Source organism: Pinus tabuliformis, chromosome 2_1 (assembly GCF_031772625.1).
Source record: "Pinus tabuliformis cultivar Carrire ecotype Pingquan chromosome 2_1, CPIR1, whole genome shotgun sequence".
In the NCBI taxonomy this organism is placed as follows: Eukaryota; Viridiplantae; Streptophyta; class Pinopsida; order Pinales; family Pinaceae; genus Pinus; species Pinus tabuliformis.
Window position 1 is genome coordinate 156,737,006 of NC_142299.1, and position 14,917 is coordinate 156,751,922.

Consider the following 14,917-nt stretch of genomic DNA (forward strand, 5'->3'; position numbering starts at 1 on the left):
TATTTATATGATTTCACTTTATATGTTAATGATTTCAGTAGATGGCCACAAAGAATCAAGAAAGCTCAATCGAAATTGGTCCTGAAGAAAAATTATAGGATTCCTCTAATAATAGGACTGACATGGGATGCTATTTATAGAACTCCATAAGTTTACAATATTAAATGACTACTAGTTGAAAGGTAGCAGCAATGTCATTCTATGTCACAAAAAAATTGCAATTAACAGCAGAAAAAACTGTTGGATTCTCAAACATGAGAAGCAGAACAGAAAGTGTCTAATTGGCCAAGGAACACTTTGGATAATCCAAGACAGTAAGTAATCTGCATCTCATAAAATACACTGAATCATGAGAAGCAGAACAGAAAGTGTCTAATTGGGTAAGGAACACTCTGGATAATCCAAGACAGTAAGTAATCTGCATCTCATAAAATATACTGAATCCTGCTGAAGTTAAAAATATTAATTTAGAGTCTAGACTATTTTACAAAGCTGAACGGGTTAAGACAAAACCCTTCAACTGAGTCCGTCAATGTTCTCTAAATGCAACCTGCAATTTGCATGCAACTCTAATGTAAAAGAAGTTCAAATATTTTTTATAAAAAATACTATTGTCCTCTGCAATAAGTTTGGAGCCTATCCCAGTGTTATCATCTGAAGTAGAGCCAAATATGAGCATTAACTGATCTGCATGGCAGTCACAAACTTTAAGCACCTATAAGAAGTAACAGGGTACTTGAATCTCTTTAGGCAAACAACCAAGTTACCAGATCCAGCAGGTCTTCATTGAAGATCGGCGTTTCCAGGTATCCGATCTGGATCCGGCTTGAACCGGCTGAGAAACGGCTAAGTGGTGGATCCGGATTTTCAGGAAACGGATCTTCCATAAACGGATCCCTCATTTCAGACACGGATCCTTCTACGTACAGCCAGATTTCAACAAAAATTAAATCGGGTTTTTTAACTTTAGGTTTCTTTCTTGGGTTTTTAATTAGACTGAAGTGGTCCCATGGACCCATTGTTACATTCTTAGTCGGCCCCCTCACTTAGCAGCAGCGTACAGCACAGGCTCCCACTCCAAAGGTGATTGCTCCCATTCTTTGTCAGCCCTCTCACTTAGCAGACAGGCTCCAGCTCCAAAGGCAACTGCTCCAGCTCCAACAAACGACCCCGACCCCACCTCCACAGTAACCAGCGACTACACAGTGCACACTGTCACAACTCACAGCAACCAGCGTTCTTCAGGCCCCCACACTGCTGACTCGTCACTCCACAGCAACCGGCCGGCGACAAGGGCATTAAAAACTTTACACTGTTACATACACTACACCCCATTACACTGTTACAGACAGTCGACCCCATTACAAACAGCAACAGTTGTTTTGAATTTTCACCAGCTTTGTCTCCCCCATCGGTTGTCTCTAAATTATTACAGGCAGCAAACGTTGACCACAGTCTCTAAGGTTTAATTCGACCCTTGGGGAGCATGCCCGTGTCTGTAAATTATGAAAATTATTATAGTCGACCCCATCTCCAGGCAGCGACTGTCGACTGGGACAGGGGCAGAGGCATTAAAAAATTTAAATTACAGGAACAGGGACAAAGGCTAAAGCTTACTGGGACAAGGACAAGGACAGAGCAAGGCTCTGAATTTTGAAAGGTTAGTTTCTGTATTATATAATACAAATTTTCACTGCAGTTGAAACTTGAAATGCACAGTGCACTCTTAGGTGTACATTAAAATTTAAACATTTTTTAAATTTTTTTAATCCCTACAGTCGAAATGCACAGTGCACTCTTAGGTGTACATTAAAATTTAAACATTTTTTAAATTTTTTAAATCCCTACAGTCGAAATGCACAGTGGACTCTTAGGTGTACAATTAAACATTTTTTAAACGTTAAACATTATGATTAAACACTATACATTAGTTTTAATTTTATGTATTTTAAATTTTAAATTATTGATAATAAATTATAATTTGAATTTTATATGCAGTCAGTCACACCTACAACTTATAGAAATGGAACCATCAAGGCAGAGTGAAGGGGAAAACATCAATACAAACCCAAAATCTCCTTTATGGCAGTATGTGGAGATTATTGGAAAAAATCCTAGAGATGGTTCTTATAAATAGAAGTGCAATGAATGCCAAGATATAAAAAATGGCTCATATACTAGAGTGAAAGTCCATCTGACTCGACAAACTAACACAGGGGTGCAAGTATGCACCGGGCCAAAAGACGCAAATGGAAAACCTGACCAAGGTTTGAGTCTTTTGAAAAAATAAAATTTTATGCATCTTTGCAAGATGCTGTTGATAGGAAGTTTGCTAAGGAAAAACACCCTGCGCAAAACTCTACACGTAGGCCTCCATTGCCATCTAGGCCAACTACCATCACTAATAAAAGGCTCACTTTAGACCCTCTTGAAGCAGCTTTCAATAACCATGGTAGATACATAGTCGATGAACATGTATCTCATTACATCTATGCAAATAGGCTAACATTCAATTTGGTGTGTTCTCCTTATTGGCAACAAATGATTAAGGCAATTAATTGAGCATCAAAAGAGTATAAAAGCCCTGGATATGAAAAGGTCTGCACTACTTTGTTGGCATCAAAAAGATATCCGTGGATAGACAGCTACAAGCAATCAAAGATATATGGGTAGAAACAAGGGTGACCATCATATCTGATGGATGGAGAGACCAAAGAAACCACCAGTTAATTAATATTGTTTTTGAAGGTTGTTGATTGCAATGAAATAGAAAAAGATGCATCTTTCTATCCACAATTCTTATTGATGCAATAGAAAGTGTAGGGCCACATAATGTTGTCCAAGTCATTACAGACAATGCACGGGTTTGTAAAGCTGCAGGTTTGATTGTGGAAGGTCGATATGATCACATCTTTTGGACTCCATTTGCAGTACATTCATTGAACCTTATGCTTGCCAAGATTGATGAGATTGAATGGATTAATGAAATATGTATAGCAGCGAAAGAAATTCAAATGTTCATAACCAATTATTCAATGTCTCAGGCCATATATCGAGGTTTTGCAAAGTTGGAGCTACTGAAAGTACTCTTTTTTTAATCAATTTTATTTCAAATTTGTATTGGAAATTCTTAATTTTAATTACAAATTTATATATGATTTCTCATTTGAGATTTGACTTTTTGAAACTTGTAGGTTGTTGAAACTCGTTTTGTCTCCCACACTCTTGTCATAAAGAGGTTTATAGAAGTGAGACAAGCATTACAAGCAATGGTCATTGCCCATCTTTGGGAATCATGGAAGACTTCCACTTTTGGTAGAAGGCAAAAAATCAAATCCATCATTCTTGATGATGCATGGTGGGACAAGGTCTAATACCTTATGTGGTTTACTAAGCCAATCTTAACTTTGACAAAACATTTGACACAGATACATCTTTCTTAGGGGAAGTTTATGAAAACATTGATAGTATGTTGGAGAGAATAAGGGAAATTACCGGGGCAAGTGAAAATGACCCTTTTGAAACATTCTATTATGAAGTGGAGGACATAGTTACAGAAAGGTGGAACAAAATGACCACACCATTACACATTTTGGCTTATGCGTTACACCCCAAATATTATCATTCCAAAATTTTGTCTTTACCTAGTAGAACAATGCCAAACAAGGATTCTGAAGTGGTACAAGGATACAAGACAGCGTTGAGCTTACAGAAATGTGGGAGTTGCAATGGAAATATGCCAAGAATTTGGAGGAATTGTTCAATCTACTGGTAGCTTTTCAGAACCAGTAGCTATGGATGATCGAGGGCATCTTGATTCTATTACTTGGTGGGGATTCCATGGTGAGAATAGCATTCATCTCTTCACTCTAGCCACCAGGTTGTTATCACAAGTTGCTAGTTCCTCATCAGCTGAGAGCTACGTCACCGGATTCGTCCTAAACCCCCTACGAATCCCGAATCCGGCGAATCCGACACGATTCGGTCCGGATTCGTGTCCAAATCACAGGACACTTTGTGTCTGAGGGCGTGTCGCGATTTTCAGAAGCGTGTCACGATTTTGGGACACGTGTCTTGTTTCCAAGACTCGCTAAGCTCAGTGCGGGAAAGAAAAGGGCATGTTTGCTCATTAATATTTTCATTTGGCAAGTGATTTGTGCTGTTGGCAAGTGATTTGTGTTGTTGCAGCAAGGAGTAGAGCATTTTGGCAGCTTCATGATCAAGTCTAGGCCCTAGTATTGATACGCTATTCATGGTAATGTTAAATTCTTAAAGTAAAAGTGACATTCTCCTTAATCTTCATTTTCATCCTTTTACTTAAATTTTTAACATTATCATGAAATGACTCAGGATGTTTGAGAGTGGTTCCGGCCTCATTGAATTTCATATGGAGAAAGTAGAATTTTAGATTTCATTCAAAATCCAACAGACTTATCAGTTTTTCAGGATTTTAAGATTGGGGGATTGCAATGTTTCCATTGAATTTTGTCATGTATTAGGGTATGGAACTCGTATTTAATCAAGAGCACCAAACCAAGAGCTTCTGAATATGTCGCTCCCACTCTCGTTTTCGCTCCCGCTCCCTGCTTTCGCTCCCGCTCCCAAGTAACACTGTTCCTGATGATATGGGTCTGGACACCACTGTTGAGTTGGCATTGGCCAACATGGATCTCAATGATCCAGTGCTAGAGCCTGTTAGATTTGATGACTTAGAGAGGTCAACCTCCATACCAGCGGATGCAGAGGCGACTATGGATACAGGGGAGGAGGAGGATGCAGAGGAGAGCAGTGGGGACCATGATGATGGGGACAGTGATGTTGATTCTGATGCTGATTGATGCCTTGAGGCTTGTATACCTGTAGTTGTTTTATATTTTCTATTTCTATTTGCCATTGGCATTGCACCAACACTATCTATGTAACACATTTTGATTTGATGACTTAATGAGAAAACTACAATTGTCTTAAAATTTGTGTAAGAAATATGATAATATCTAATTTTTAATATATATATATATATATATATATATGTATATTTAACAAAATAATATATAACGTGTCCTATTCCGGGGGGTCAGCGTGTCCGAATCCGACACCACGAATCTCGAATCCTACGTGTCCCGAATCCCCGTGTCAGGTGACTTAGGCTGAGAGGAATTGGAGTACATATGGCTTCATCCATTCAGTAAAACGAAACAGGCTGGGAGCGGCAAAAGTTGAGGATCTTGTGTAAGTTCATTCCAACCTCTGTCTTCTATCACATGTTGATCCAGAGTATAAAAAAGATCCGAGCAGGATGTGGGATGTGGAGCCTAAGATCTTTGACTTGAACCTAACACTGAATGTCATGACTGACCTCAACCTACTTGAGGATATTGCTCCACCACCAGTCCAACCTATTGATGCAACTTCCTACATTCCAGGACCCCCATCATCTATTCATGATGTAGAGCTGCAATATGCAAAAGAAAATGTAGATCCATTTGAGGATATGCAGTTAAACCTACTACACATTATGATACTAGTAGAGTGATCATGGATGAAGCACTCATTTTTGTATTTACTATTATCATTTATGATATTATCCTTTTTGTATGAGGGAGGATGCATCATTTCAGTGTTTCAGTCTTCATATTTATAATATATCTAATGGTTTAAGATCTAAATGTTGTGATTTATAATTGTATTTGATTTTTGAACTCTAAAAGTGTTTTTTTTAATTTAAAAGATATTATTATATTTTAATTTTTTTGTACTTGACGTATCCTTGCTGTATCCGGATCTTGGGTTTTCAAAAGACTAGCAAATCCGGATCCGGATCCGTATCTGAAACCTGATAACTTAGGCAAACAATAAGCACAAAACATGTAGATCAAAGCAGCTAAGTTTATTTACCAAATAACCTGAAAGAACTCGAAGCATGCTCAGAGTATCAAAATCCATAATAGTAATCAAAACTCCTTATTCTAGGACGTTTTAGAGCCAAGTCCAACAGTACCATGCTAGGCGGCCCTCCTTGCCCTCGGCTGCTACTCCAAGAAACAGCACAGCTGGCACCGATCAGCAGCTCAGCTGAGGGTTTTCTGCTATCAAATAGAACACAAACGAGGGGGTGCTGTGACTTCTCCTATTTCAGGTTCCACAGCTAGCATTGAACCTTCCAAGAAGATTTCTGCACCACCTTCCCCTCACAAGGATGTAGCTACAGCTGATCCTGGCATTTCTACCCATGAAATCAAACAGGGTTCTGACGCTCTTCAGCACTCAAACTCACCATCAGTGGAGTGTTAACTCAAAAGAACACAGTTTCTTCACCCTCAAAGCCCCAGTTTTTCAGTGCTGCAGTCAAGACAGGTGTTTTTGTGCCATGACAACAGGCACCTGAGCTAACCTTGTGAACTTTCAACATAGAGAAATCAGAGAACACTCCAACTCTGTGGATCTTCTGTAGTTGTTTATCACGGCTTCAAAGTTGTCAAAAAGAGGGCCTTGATCTGCAGGTTTATGGCTTTTGGCCAAATAGTTCAGCTCTCAAGGATTGGCTTGGAAGAGGACCTCTCACTCACAATAGGTTTTTAGTAAAAAAAATTCAAAAATCCTGTAAGACACAGATCAAGTAATGGAATGATGTCCTTGATTCTGGGCAGAGCTGCCCTCTTTCTAAACTTTGGCTCCCTCATTTTAATACAAGCATCATGTCCATCTCAACCACGCTGGTTTGGGCGAGACTTAATAGTCGCCAGCTCCGTCTTTATTCTTAGAGAGGAGATTTCTGAAGCAATCAACACTCCCTGGGCAAGTTTTAAGTTTTTATCATAGTTGAAAACACTGCCGATTTTTCAACAACAATGCCAAAAATTGTGATGTGAAATCCTAAATGAAAAATCACCAGGAAAAAATCTTCAGTTAAAAAGGAATCAGACAGCACAATTTTACTAAACAACAGGAAAAATTGCAACTGGAAAAACAGCCTAGTCACAACTCAGTTATTTGTGGGTAATTTGTCTTGCAGCTGTTAGGGTATGAAAGGGAAAGGGCTTAACAGCAACAGTAACTAGTGTTAAGAGGCCAAAACATTGTTTTCATCACCATCAAAGTTTTTTTATTGGAGCAGGGATCAATTCCTATCTGCCTACGGTGTTGATATTCTCAGATCCTAGGTATATCTCAAGCTCCAAGCTCTTAACTAGTTTTTATTTTAGATTTATGTAGGCTTTTCAACTTTTCAAGGTCCATATTGCTTGCCTCTTATTATCACATTTCATGGCTCAAACAACAATCTAAAGGTCTATGTTTTTAAAACCAGCAAACTGTTTTGTTTCCTCATATCATCATTTTTCATGACTCAAAGAACAATCTAGAGATTTGTTTATCAGCAGAAGGTCGTTTTTCTCCAGCAGAGTTTGATGTTCCTATTTTTCATTTTTTCTATTTGGCCCTAGATTTCAACTTGGAAGTTGAATATTGCCTTGCCAACCTGATGAAGCCTTTGGATCCAATTTAGCAGTATGGTGAACCTGAAAATGGGGCAAACTGACAAAGATTTTCCAGTAAATTGTGGGGCCAGCATATGACAGGAGGGGTTAGCCAGTTGAGGTACCAATTAGCCAAAATCCCAGAGCATGATGTTGGTATTTGTAACAAATCAATCCCAGAGCGTGATGTTGGTATTTATAACAATCAACCCCAGAAATTATGCACATTGCCCATGACTTTATATATGAAAAGATTAAAGAGAGAAAAAGCAACTGCTAACAAACTAAACTTGCTGCTGGTGGAGTTGCTCGATCCTCAAGAACCACAAGCAGATCTAGGACTTAGGGCAGTAAGAGGGACCCCACAGATTCACCCTCCATGAGGATCTTAACTTTCTTTGTTCCAAAACCAGAGATGGGGTACAACCTTTCATCTGGTTAATGGTTTAAGAAAAAAGGAGAAACAAGAAGAAAACAGGGTTGTGGGGAGGTGTCTTTTCTAGAGAAACATACTTTTAGCATTACAAAGACCAATCCTTTTTTCCAGCCAATGTGTGATACTATCACTATTACTGGACCAGGGTATAAGTGCCCTACTTAAAAAGAGTTGCAAGGGCCAATTCCTACAAGCAGAAAAGAATTACATAAATATTAGATTAAAGGACTTTAAATAAGTCATGGGAGTCCACTAGATGCATGGTGATGTCCAATGCTTAGACAAATGCGAAGGGTACGACCCTTCTTAATTTCTTGATACATTGTGCAATGTTTATTAAATTCAATGATGCATCAACGCATGTTAAAGATGTGACATTGTTGTTTTAATTGATGGATGGGTTCATCCATGAGATTGGTTTGCAACAAGTGTAAATCATAACAGATAATGCAGCTAATTATGTGGCTACCAACAAGTTGTTATTAGACTGGCACCCAGCAATGTTCTCAACTCCATGTGATCCTATTGCATCGATTTGATGTTTGAGCATGTAGAAAAGATATTATTCGTTAAGAAGATCAATGATCAAGCTAGAATCATCACAAAATTCATATATGAGGAAATTCACTTGAACAAGGAGTCGTTGCATCCCACACACACGTTTTACCAGAAATTTCATTTCCCTTCAATATATGCTCCAATGTCAATTTGCGTTGAAACAAAGGTTTGTCTGTGATAAATGGCGTGATTTTGCATTTAGCACAAGACAAGATGGTAGAGTCGTCACTAGACTAGTCCACATTGTTTCATTCTAGGAAAGAGTGCAACAAGTGAGCATGGTTAGCAAACCATTAATAAAGGTTCTCAACTTCGTTGATGGGGATTAAGCTTGCAATGTGCTACTTGTATGAAGCCATGGATAGGGCCAAAGAAGTTATCCAATCTTATAATGTGGACAAGGGTACCCCAGGATATGATAAATACATCATGATCTGGGATTTAATTCATAGTCAACGAGGTTAGATGATCCATCAGCCCAATCATGCAGCAACACTTTTCCTCAACCCCACCCATGCTTACTCATACAACTTTGAGTTTGATGGTGAGGTGATGGAAGGGCTCTTGACATGTCTCTAGAGGATGGTACCTAATGTCATTGCTTGCAAAACAATTAATCACACAATGGAGATGTATCGAGAAGGTAGCAGACCATCGCTTTATTGTTGTTGTCAATAAAAGGAGTATTTTGATGCCACGTAAGCCACTAGAATATAAAATTTCAATTATGTGTTTTATTCAAAATTTGAATTATGTTTTAATGAAATCTAATTTAAGTCTTTTTTCTTATATTTTGTAGATGTTGAGTGATGAAATTATAGTGCAAAAGCACCAAATTTACAAAAAATTAACATTCGGGTCCTCATTCAAACCTGTAGTGGTTCAAGATGTGAGCAGAATTGGAGTGCGTTAGGAAAAAAAAAACACTCAAAAAAGCACAACAGGTTAGAGTATCAACTAAGCAATTACATTTATTATATTTTATAACCCTCTAACATATTTATGACGCTCAAGATTCATTAAATTAATTTATGACCCTCTTATAGATTGGATTCTCATGTCTTACTGATTTGGTATATGTCCACTAAAATCTCCAATTATGGATGAGGCAAATGGAAAGATCCTTGATGTGGACACCATTTCCTTGGAGTCTTGGACAATATTGCCATATTGTTTGAGTGGAGGCGGGAGTACAAGGCACCTGTCATGGAGGAGGTACCTACATGGTTAGAGGAGGAGGAGCAACAACGGACACATCGAACAAGGCAGAAGCAACAAGAGTGCGGGCTAGAAGAGGATTTTGTACATCACTGAGGGTGATGTGGCAGCATCAGAACCACCTACTACACAATTTAAAACTGCTACACCACCATTCAACGTCAAATAGATGATGCAAGAACTTCTAATGAGCCATGAACAGTGAGAGGGAACTGATACTAGATAGGTAGCTACTAAATTTGTAATTGTAGATGACTCATGATGATGAGATACATTTATATATTTGATGTCATTTTGTATTGATTGTCCACTTTTGAGTCCTTGCTTGGACAGCCATCAGGGTTCAAGATTCAATATCAACATTGATGTATTCCATGTTTATATGCCAATATGTTTATTTGATGTTGTTGTTCACTTATATGTTTAAAAATTGAAATCTAATTTGTCTTTTTTAATGATTGCCATGGTTTGCCAATTTTTTTATGATGCTGAATTGCATTCCTGACCCTCGCCAATTTTTTGCTAATGTCGATTTTTTCAACAATGGTTTTGATAGACACAAGGAAGAAGATAAAATCTCACTTGCACCAGAATTCATGTAGAGCTGGACTTAAGTAAGAACTGGTTTGCCAATTTTTTCATAATATTGCTGAGAAGTTCGATACCTGGCTCCTGCTGATTTTTTGTCAATGCCAATTTTGTCAACAATGGTTTTGATAGACACGAGACAGAATCTCACTCACAACAGCATTAGTGTAGAGCTGAAGATAAGCAAGAGCTTGACAGACAGGATTGTCCTAGAATATGAAGGTGCTCTTAAAAATCCATTAGATTATGAGAGCACAGTATTAAGAATCAAGATGCAGAACCTACCAAAAAACAGGCCATTTAATGGATGCTTGTCCAAAATCGGTACTGCAAACAGAGAGGAATTCAAACCACATATATTCTCCTCAGTTAAGAAATATATGTAATCCATAAAATCAGGTTGGAACATAAGGAAACAGGGAGAAAGGGCGCCAGATGAAAAAACTTTTAATGGAAAGGACAATGAACCCCAGTAAAAGAAACACCCTAGGAGCCTTCAGCACTAAAACACCCAACGGATTAGGAGGAATCAGATGAAGAAGATGCAATCTTGACTAAGGTGATTGTAAATTTGTAACATGAACTTTGAAAGCCAATATCATATCATGATTCCTTCAAGAGAAAACAATTACAAATAACCATTCACACAAGAAGCAAGTAAAATTTGCGTCACAAAGTTGTTTTTTAGGCTTGGAGGGCCATTTTGCCAGGTTGAAAAGTTCACTTGACCTTTTAAGCAAGCTCAGTGAGTTGTAGCCAATAAATAGCTATGAAAAATCAGTTAAGACAAGAGCAAAGGTAACTTCCTGCTACTGAGCTTTTCAGCTACGGGTTTAGCTAGGGTGAGCTTCTGTTGTCTGACAAGTATTTTGAAGTCTCTTTTTCTCAGTACAAAGATCAACCCTTGATATGGGTTGGATCTTTTCAATTGTATATTGCAATTATCACTGCCTACAGGTATGACTAAAGTATTTGGTAATTTTCTATTTTAATAGAAAACTATTTTTCAACTTACAAAGACACACCATCCGATATTCATGTAGTTTGATATTCAAGAGCCACAAATCAAAAACCTTTAAAACATGAGATAAAAAAACAGATACAAAATGTGTTCTGATCTACACTTTCATCCAATTACAATGATTCTGTTTGAGATTAAATACATACAAGGATCACATATTAATTTTGCCAAATAAACTGACGAGGCATTTATGAGCCAGGACCAAGATGGTTGACCATTTCAAAATTCAATAACAAAGTTTTACATTGTTCCTATTTCAAATAAACAATCTGACCTCTGCCTGAGCTCAGAATGGTGACTTTAAATGGAACTTTGACTACATAAATGCCTATATGACCAACCACTTGAAATAAACATTATCAAGAGGCGATCTATATTTGCCATGAGTGAGCGATAACACAACAAAGTATTAAATTCCGAATATAATTTATGCATATTGAATTCTCTAAGCACTGGACGCAAATCTCTCTTCTTTAGCAGGGAAGTCAACTGAGTATAGTGGCTTCATAGCATCAATGCATTCACCATAAATCAATCTCTTCTATTTCTTTGTTCTTGTTCATTGTATGCACATATATTGTACAACTGCAGGAAAATATATTTAATTTAAATTCAGAATGGTGGAAGATATCGCCTAACCAAGCTTCCTGGAAGTTGATCGAGCTCCATTGTTGTTAGATGTCTCCAGTAGAATAGTGAAAAATTGGAGATCTAGTCCAAAAGAATTGATTAAGATCAACCTACTGTCACCCTGACGAGAGACTCAAATTAAAAATTCCACTTCATAACCTGTAATGTGAAATTGCCCTAGAAAAATGAAATGTGATGACTGTGTTGCTTCATTCACATTGTAAGCATGTATTGAGCCAATAATGGGTCAACTTACCAGCAAGATAATCACGTTCCTCTGCATGACTGGTTTCTGTGCACATGTATCTGGATGTATATCCGTACCTATTTCATAGTAATCAAGATAACCCCATGTTATCCAACTAGAATAAACTGCTTTACTTTATTCATCCACGATGAACTGATTGTCGTTACTTGTTCCTCTCCTGTCACCGTTAGGAACAAGACTAACTACTGGCTGCTGCATGTTCTGTAAAACCTGCGCTATAACAGGATTGAGAGAGAGCCCTTGGCCAGTTATGTCACCCCCCTGACCTGATATTTGTCCAATAAGGCCAAGCAAGAGAGCTGAAATTTGTTGTTGACCTTGAGCTAGTTGTGCTTGTAATTGCATCATTTGTGTCTGGTGTTCGATTTGCAAGTTCAACATGCTTTCCATCCATTCCATTTCCACTCTCTCCCTCTTTTCTTCCAGTGATCTCCATCTCTGCCTTTCTTCCTTCCATCGTTCATGATCCCTCAAATCCTTTTCCCATTCTCGCTCTGCTCTCACTCTCTCCATTTCTTCTCTCTCTTTTTCTCGCATTCTTTCCCTGTCCTCCCTTTCCCTCTGTCGTTCTTCCCTCTCCCGCTCTTTCTCCCTCTCTGCTTCCTCCCTTAACATTGCCCTCTCTTCCATCTCAATTTCTTTTCGTCTGTCTCTCTCCTCTCGTCTCATTTCATGATCCCTCAACTCTGCAAACTGGGATCCCAAAAATCCCAAAATTCGGGCCTCATAAACCAATGCCCTGTCTCCCTTCTTCTTCCTTTTCCTGCTCCTCTGAACCAAACCATCATCATCTTCTTTTTCTCCATCGTCCTCACCGCTTTCCCCCTCACCACCATCTTCCCCTTCTCCCTCGTCATACTCAAGTCCCCCAATACCTAGCCCTAATATACCAGACCCATTTTCCCCTTCCTGCCCGATTCTTCCATCTCCATAAGAGCACATGCCGAATGGTGAACCTGCATCACCGTCAACTATGCCTGGTATACCTCCGTCTCTTGCAAAGTTCTGATTTTTGCCTCTAAATCCGTACCATAGCCTTCCTTTTCCCACACCATTTTTCATGTTGCTACCGCCATGAACGTTCCCTCTGGACTCCAGCTCATTTATATCAAGCTCAACATCTCCAAAAACTTCCTTGTATTTGAGAAAATTAAGCCAGTGCGTGACACCTTCAGCCCAGTCATACTCCTCTTGGTCCCCATTTCCTAGTTGATCAACATTTTTTCGAATTTTCTGCTTGACACCTAGATACTGATGCCTCATATTCTGCACTTTTGTTGAAGCATCCCTCCATGTCCATTCCCAGGGAAAAGCAACAGGGTCCTGGGCATGATGCATCGCGTTCACATAATCTGCAATGGGCTCAAATTTCCTCTCCCTTGTTTTGAGCTTGGCCAAAACACCAGATCTAAGCAGCTCCCCATATTTGTTGATAAGAGTTTCCTCCTCCTCTTCGGTCCATTTCTTTCGCTTCATATGGGCAGCAGACATCAGTTTTTTGTGGCGTTTTGCAGCTAGGCTCGAAATCAGATGCTCCCCGGACAGAGACGAAGGCCCTCCATGCTCTTCCGGTGCTGAAAAAATGACAGGCAATCTGTCCTCCTCTATGTTTATTTTCACCAGTTCCATGACTGCAATCCCACTTCCAAACCCTATTTGCTCACCAATTCATTGACTCCAATCTCGTTATCAAGCCTCCTTTTTCATGTATTCAATAACTACAATCCCAATTTCAAACCCATTTGTTTTACTAATTCAATGACTGTAATCCCACTTTCAAACCCACTTTTTTTACTAATTCAATGACTGCAATCCCACTTTCAAACCCCCTTTCACAGATTCCAGCTGGGCAGAAATAAAAAGGAAACCCAGCTCACCTCAGTGACCAAGACCACTGCTGACCCAAAAAAATGCTACAGAACCCTAATACAACCACGGAACAAAAAAACCCTTGTGGGCAATTAATTCAATGGCCAAAAGAATACTGATAGAGCCCAAATTAGCCCTAATTCAGACGCTAAAACCCCACCACAACCCAAATGAACTGCGAACTGCGAACAATAACTAAACCGATGCAAATGAACTCAAGTGGAAAATGAGGGCAACAAATGAACCCAAAAGCTGTAAACAAACCCAGACGACTTGAATGGTGGAAACCCACTTTGATAAAACCCCTATGGACACAATCCAAACACTATAACCACGTTGGAAGGAAACCAAATCAGGTCTATGCGATCTTAAAGGAACCCAACTCAGAGTTAAGGGATTTCTATACTCACCCAAAGGAGACTTCCATGTCCTCTATCCAATTCCCAATCTCTGTTTTAGCTGCTCTGGAATTTAAGACCAATCCATCCATACAAAGACACGAATTTGAAAACATTACAGAAGAGGATTTGTGATTTTTAAGAACTCCAATGGATAAATTCCTCTCCTCTCTCTGAAGAATCGTCCTAATTCATTCATGATAAGCGTAGAAAAGAACACGGCCATCAACCGTATTTGCAGTTTGTCCTTTTGGTAAGGATGGGATAGAACTGATCCTGCCCTGTCAATATCCGTGATCAAAGTGGGGAGACGCAAAAAAAAATTTATTGTCATGAGCTGAGTGAAATGAGTGAAATGAATCTTTATGATTGGCTGTGAGCGATGGCTTACGACACAACCAGTCCAACGCTCTCCTTTAACCTCTTTATCCTTTGACGAGGTTTGGACGCCCCCTT

The 14,917-nt window shown here is 38.9% G+C and overlaps 2 protein-coding genes across 3 annotated transcripts in view; both read right to left on the reverse strand.

Moving 5' to 3' along the window:
* The window catches only part of LOC149199206 (putative disease resistance protein At5g63020), a 43,873-nt gene extending 42,971 nt beyond the window's left edge, over window positions 1-902 (reverse strand). Inside the window, exon 1 of the mRNA XM_089400486.1 lies at window positions 768-902. Within this exon, the coding sequence (XP_089256612.1) occupies window positions 768-902 (135 nt within the window). The remainder of the gene's footprint in view (window positions 1-767) is intronic.
* Window positions 903-11,823: 10,921 nt separating this feature from the next.
* LOC149199207 (uncharacterized) lies at window positions 11,824-14,917 on the reverse strand. Of its 2 annotated transcripts, none has more exons than XM_089402344.1 (2): window positions 12,183-14,917; window positions 11,824-12,007 (listed from the first exon to the last, which is right to left on the reverse strand). In XM_089402344.1, exon 1 carries the CDS (start codon window positions 13,821-13,823, stop codon window positions 12,309-12,311), a length of 1,515 nt encoding a protein of 504 aa, XP_089258470.1. In that variant the 5' UTR covers window positions 13,824-14,917; the 3' UTR covers window positions 11,824-12,007; window positions 12,183-12,308. The 2 variants fall into 2 exon arrangements, with proteins under 2 accessions (XP_089258470.1, XP_089258469.1); XM_089402343.1 differs by having other exon boundaries at window positions 11,824-12,047.

Coding starts and splice junctions, on each gene's coding strand:
- LOC149199207 (XM_089402344.1), bottom strand. CDS start 13,823: ATGGAACTGGTGAAAATAAACATAGAGGAGGACAGATTGCCTGTCATT.